General features: G+C 34.8%; 1 protein-coding gene across 1 annotated transcript in view; it reads left to right on the top strand.

Annotated features, from left to right (window-relative positions):
• Positions 1-2,924: 2,924 nt before the first annotated feature.
• The window catches only part of IDO1 (indoleamine 2,3-dioxygenase 1), an 11,972-nt gene continuing 8,421 nt past the window's right edge, over positions 2,925-6,475 (top strand). The window contains exons 1-3 of the mRNA XM_012724782.1: positions 2,925-3,036; positions 4,393-4,488; positions 4,690-4,809. Coding sequence (XP_012580236.1) covers positions 2,938-3,036; positions 4,393-4,488; positions 4,690-4,809 — 315 coding nt within the window. The 5' untranslated portion in view covers positions 2,925-2,937. The remainder of the gene's footprint in view (positions 3,037-4,392; positions 4,489-4,689; positions 4,810-6,475) is intronic.

Raw genomic sequence — 6,475 nt, 5'->3', positions numbered from 1 at the left:
TCCTACTCCAAAAAGCTATATACTTTCCTGTATATAAATTATATACTATAACATGTTTTTCACATGAAATTTACATATTGAATGAAACAGTGTGCAAGAATGTTTAAAGACTTTTAGTGTGAATAAATATTTCCCATTTCTAAATTTTTACTTGCTTTTATGTGGGTAACAATAAAAAGTTAGTATGATGACAGTACTCTGTATTCACTATTTGCTTATTTGCATACTTAATAATATAAATTTTGTTTTTTTTTTAATCAGGTGTACTTGGAAACATTGAAAATTAAATGTCAGTGTACTTATAAATGAACATTGAAAATTAAATGTCAGCTTAGTGCTTCTAGCCAAAAAAAAAAAAATGAATATTTTAGGCAAACACAAGGGGAGGATAAGGGATGGGAACAAAGCAGAGTTGCCCCAGCAACTGCTGCAGAGGATTATGGGCTTTTTAGTGGTGGACAGTAGAGTGTTACCATACATCTGCAGAAGCGAGTACCTACCATACACCGTGCTGTAAACAAACTTTGCCTCCATAAAAAATAATACAATATTTTAAAATAATGGTATTTTCTTTTTGTAGAAAATAATTTTGTTATTTTTCACAAGTATTAGTTTTAATGATTGAAAGTAAAATGAATCTGGTCCTTAGCTTTAGCTAATTTGAGAAGTATTTACCTACAACATACAATTGAGTTAATATTCAAAATATTAAGAATGACAGATCAGTAAGTAGCTACAAACATCAGCAGTGAAACTGGTAAAAAAAAAACAAAAAGTTAATTATTTCATAGCATAGAAAATAGAACTTACTGGGCCCTCCCAAGTGGCACAACAGGTTAGAACACGGGACTGCAAGCTAGCTGTAGCTGCTTCATTGTGAGTTTGATCCCCCACTGGGAGGTGATCCACATGGAGTGGCAGACTGCCTGACCTGCCACTGCTCCCCTCAGCAGTGTGCTTTCTCCATCTGTCTGTTCTGCTCCCCACTCTGTCTCTGGTGAAGCCTCTTACTGCTCGCTCCTGTGCCTCTGGCCTGTATCCCAGCTCTATATGCAGAAATACATAAATCTTAAAAAAAAAAATTAAAAATACTTTAAAAAATAGAACTTACCTTTACACATTTGAAAGGTATTTATTTCAGCAGTAATTAGAAAAATGTAAAAGAAAAAAGCTCTGAAAGACTACACACTGCATGATTTCAAGTTTGTGACATTGAAAACAGCAATACAATGTGACAGATTCACATTTAGTCTCAACCCCAGAGGACTATCCATCAAAAGACTGAGTTCTTACTTTCCCAATCTTTATGTCATCACAAGCTAAAGCAGAAGATAAGGACTTCATATTAAATACAAAAATCAAGATGTTCTTCTCACACCATGCAAAAAGGGATTTTCAAGATGTGTTTATTTATGAATAAAAATCCAGATGGATGAGGATTGAGTATCAACTGAGAATGTATGTTCATAAATATAACAGGGGCTGAAATTTGAAAAAGTTTAAAAGCTAGGGGTAAAATTAAGACATCCAAGCACTGTTGTTTCTGCCATTAAAGGTAGGAGACATCTAACTGGATAGCTTGAAGAGAGTCTAGATAATTTTTTCTCAAGTCAAGGAGCTTAAAATACCAATTCTCAGAGATATTTCCAAAACAGAATCATAAAATTGTATAAAATGCCTAAAAAAGTCAAAGGCTTGGCGATGGGAAACCCATGGGGATTACAAGAGAGACAGAAAAAAAAAATGCACAAAATGATGTAAAAATAAATTATTATATTATTTAAAAAAAAAACACACTTCACCTAGCACACATTAAAAACACTTGGTAAATGTGGGAAAAAATAAAGTCAAAGGAATAATAACACATTTTCTAATTCTCAATAGTTTGTTGGCATTGTGGTTGACACATGGATATGATGTCAACATCACACTTGTTTATTTTCTTTCCTGGACCTGGTTTCAAAATTGTCAGCTTCATGAACACATCATAAAAAATGCAGAGTAGTCTCAGCATTATTGTAGAATGTAGTCAAAGCCATGTATAATCAAATTTTATTTCAATTACTGACAAATACAAAACTGTTTTTGTTTTTCAATGCACTTAACACTAGTTCCTTCTCTTTTTCCCCCCTTAGATCATTAAAAGGAGCTATATAGCTTTTGTGTTTGCACCTTGAAAACTCACTAAACACTACCTTAAATTTTTGAAAGATGCAATTTCAAGGTATGTTCTCTTTCTTGCACCATCTCTAAATGGGAAGGACTGTTGTATCAACAGACCACAGAAAAGAGACAAAAGTACCAACTTCCTTAAAATGACTTATTAGGATTATGAAGAAAGAACTGAGTCATTGAAACAAAGACAAGATGAATTGGTCAAAAAATGAGTGAGTTGAGAAATACTCTAATTTCTTCATGTACACTTGTTACTCTCTACTTCAGAGCCACTGAAGTTCAGGGCATCACAGATTGCTCTCCTTGGTTGCTAAGTCAAGGCACTAATATTTTCATTCAACCCTAGAAGCTTGAAAGAAAGCCAGTGGTAGTCCTACCTATTGTTAGCTAAGACTATGTTTTGGTCAGATTCGTTTCTTTAATGCAAAATTTTAAATGTTCCAAGAAATTGAAAATACTCTTGTCACTTTTTTTTTTTAATTTAGTCAGGCCCTTTCATACTTCACTTATAAAACAGATTAAGATTTAACATGGAATATGACCTTTCAGTTTCTTCTTCTCAGAAACATATGCATTTATACTTTCATTGCTTATCAAGTTATGAATAAAGAAAGCAGAAAATGAAAGCGTATCAAAAGTGGAAGTCATTTTTTTCCTGCCTACGTGATAAATTGTGGTCAACAGCTATAGCACAGCCTCTTCATAAATAGAGGCCTTGAAACTCCTCCAAGACTGGGAAGAGCCAGAAGTGTAGCAGCAGCCATGGCACACGAAGGAACATCTCTGGAGAAAGGCTCTTGCAAAATCTTTGAAGAATTCCATGTAGACTCACAAGTGGGCTTTGCTCTGCCAAATCCACTGGTAAGAGAGGGAACTGAAATATTTTCTTACCTGGACAGGTTATCTTCTCTTGAATAAATATGGCTTAGTAATTTCTACTAACAAATGGGTAAATCAGTGCCAATTTTGGAGATGATTTTGATACGTGATACATAGCTATCTTAAAATGTTCACTTAGAAATTTAGACTTAGAGGTTCTTCTTATTTTATACAAATATAGAGGGTGATATGGAAAGTAAGATGCATTTAAGCTTTACAAAATACTTGAATTATGAAAATCAAGATAGTTAAACACAATTGCATTTTCAAACGGCTCTGAAAAATAAAGTACAGAGTAGTAAATGGCTCAAATCAAAGATCTTGCATTCTCTGCAGATGTTTCTATTTTGATTAGGTCTTTGAGCTGCCACATCACCAACTTGGTGGGTATTAATATTGTTGATTAGGTTTACCAAGTATAAAAATCAAGTAAGAGTGAGAATTTGAATAACATTTTATTTTACTAATCATGTAAGGTTCAGAAAAATACTTGAATTTTATTTTCCACTTACTTTACAACTTACGTATAACGTAACTTTGTCTTGAAGTTTAAAACCTTATGTTAGTTTTGAATGAATCTCTTCATTTAAACTCTGTCCTATTCTTTGAGCATTGATGATCTGAATGGTGTGTCTGGACCTGGTGTAAAGAAGACAGAGGAGCAGGGCACAAGGGAAGTCAGAGTTGTTCAGGAATCTTTCAACTTATTGCCTAGGTCTTTTGTTTGTATGTTTTCCTTTGAGATGAGCTCACCAATAAGATTTCAAGAAGGAACTTGGATGTCATTGGTACTTACTGAGCAAAAATATAAATCTATAATGGAGTTAAAGCAGGCACTCAAAATGTATATATTTATGGCATTTCCTATATGTCCAATACTGTGCCAGGCACTGTAAGAGAGACAGAATTAAGAGCAAAATAAAATCCTTGCTTTCAGGTAGTAAGATGTAAAAACAGCATGCATTTTTGAAAATTGTAAAGAGTTATGTCTGCATCATCAGAAATTAACCCTACAAAGCAAGTTACATCAATTTTCTAAGTTTTGCTTTCCTTATTTCTGACGAACTTAGTCATGAGAAAGAGCATAATCCTTAGGACTACTAGTCATGACAGTAGTAGTCAGGAAGATTTTAGTGGAACTCCTGTGGTGCATTTTGATAAAGACGCAGATGCCAAGGCTGCGAGAGCAGCACCATAGCAATACACTGGCTAATGTTACTAAACACAGTGGTGTGTCAGAGCTGCCAGCACAGAGGGAAGAGAACTATTTCTGGGAAAACTATTCTACAATGACTGTTACTACTAAATAAACATTCACTGTCTTGTTTGTTTCCCCAGGAAGAGCTACCTTGCCCTTATAGTAAATGGATTGACATTGCCAAAAATCTGCCAACACTGATTGATACTGACCAACTACGGGGAAAAGTTGAGGAGGTTCGAATATGTATAACATTTATCTTCTATCTCCTTAATACTTTTAACTTTGTTTTATTTTTAGTTTTAATTTATTAATTTTTTAAACAGTGGTAGCATTGGTTTACACTATTGTCGACATTTTGGGAGTAGGGTTAAACTAAGTTTTAAAATTGGAATGTCACGCATTTGATCTGAGTCAACTTCTCCTTTTACTCTCAGTTACCGGAACTCGACATTGAAGGGCTCCCAGGGCACAGGTGCCAGCGCCTTGCACATCTGGCACTGAGCTACATCACCATGGCGTATGTGTGGAACAAAGGTGACGAAGACGTCCGAAAGGTTTGGAGATTACCTAGTATTTATTATTCTGGTGCAAATTCATTTGCTTATTGATTTTTCCCAAACCTGGCTTTGTATTAGAGAAATCTTGGGGTTTCTGTTTCATAAATTATTTTTTCTGCTTAACTAGGTCAATTTTTTAAAGATATAAATTATTTGTATTTTTGTTCATTTTTGTACAATTTTGCTTTCTTTTCTCAAGGGTAGTCCCCATAGAAATCCCACCGCCAATTCACCAGTGCGCCCTCTCTATAGTCACTTATACTCTTCCCTCCTTCTCTCTAATCCCTTTCCCAACCCCTCTCCTGCAGAATGTCTCTGATTTATAGTTGTCTATTTTTTTGTTTTTCATAGATCTTCTATAGTATTCCTATAAATAAAACCATCCACTATTTTTCTTTTTCCTTCTGACTTATTTCACTGAGCATAATCCCTTCCAGCTCCATCTATGTTGCTGCAAATGGCATTCGTTTGTCTGTTTTGACTGCTGAGTAATATTCCACTGTGTATATGTACCACATCTTTTTGATCCAGTCATCTATTTTGGGGCATTTGGGTTGATTCCACATCTTGCCTATTACAAATAGTGCTGCAATTAACATAAGGATGCATGTGTTCTTTAGTATAAATGATTTTATGTCCTTTAACTCTAAGTCACACTTAATGTAAAAGAATTCTAAACATATTATAGCTACATTTAACAAAATTTGGATACTTAAAAAAAGGAAAAGAGGCCCTCCCTGGTGCCGCAGTGGGTTAAAGCACTGCACTAAGAAGCTTAAGCTATTTCCGCATGAGTTTGATTCCTGCCTGCCCCGGAGGAGATCCACATGGCATGGCAGACCTCTCCTGACCCGCCCACTGCTCCCCTCAGCAGTGTACTTCTCTATCTGCCTGTTCTGCTCCCCACTCTGTCCCTGGTGAATCCTCTCACCCTCCGCATCTCTGGCCTGTACCCCAGTTCTGTACGAATAAATAAATAAATCTTAAAAAAAAAAAAAAAAGGAAAAGAATACCTTCTTTCACTGACTAAACATGTCATCTGTTATCACTGTTACATTTTTAATTTTTTACTTATAACACATTTGTTCTGTCCTGTGTATATCATATATCCTGGTTCTTTCACTTAAATTATTAACAAGCGTTTTTCAAATACTACATAATCATTCCAGTCATCATCTGAAATCATATGTGATTTTTCATTGAGTTCTTAAGCTTTATTTAAACCATGATAAGTACATTACTGGATTTTAATATTTTGCCATTGTTAATGATGCTACAATAAATATATTTGATTATATAGTTCTTAGTGCTGATTTCTATCAACTTCTTTGGTATGTGTTGAGCAAATGCTTAGGAAGGAAACTGCTAGATAATATGGTAGATCTATTTTTTAAACTTTTGAGAAACCTCTATATTGTTTTCTATGAGCTCTTTACCAGTCTACATTCCCACCAACAACGTTGCTTTTTCTCCACAAGCAAGTGTGAGGACCGACACTTGTTTCTGGACTTTTTGATATTGAGTCATTCTCACAGGTGTGAGTTGGTATCTCATTGTGATTTTAATTTACATTTCCCTGGTGATAAGCCTATCAGCAATCTCTCTGTCTTCTTTGAAGACCTCTCTAATTGGGCTTCCTGCCCATTTTTTTTTTTTTTAAGAT

Source organism: Condylura cristata, unplaced genomic scaffold (assembly GCF_000260355.1).
Source record: "Condylura cristata isolate star-nosed mole 26May11 unplaced genomic scaffold, ConCri1.0 scaffold00014, whole genome shotgun sequence".
NCBI classification, from domain to species: domain Eukaryota; kingdom Metazoa; phylum Chordata; class Mammalia; order Eulipotyphla; family Talpidae; genus Condylura; species Condylura cristata.
The sequence above is the reverse complement of the archived record's forward strand: the minus strand, read 5'-3'. Positions and strand labels throughout refer to the sequence as shown.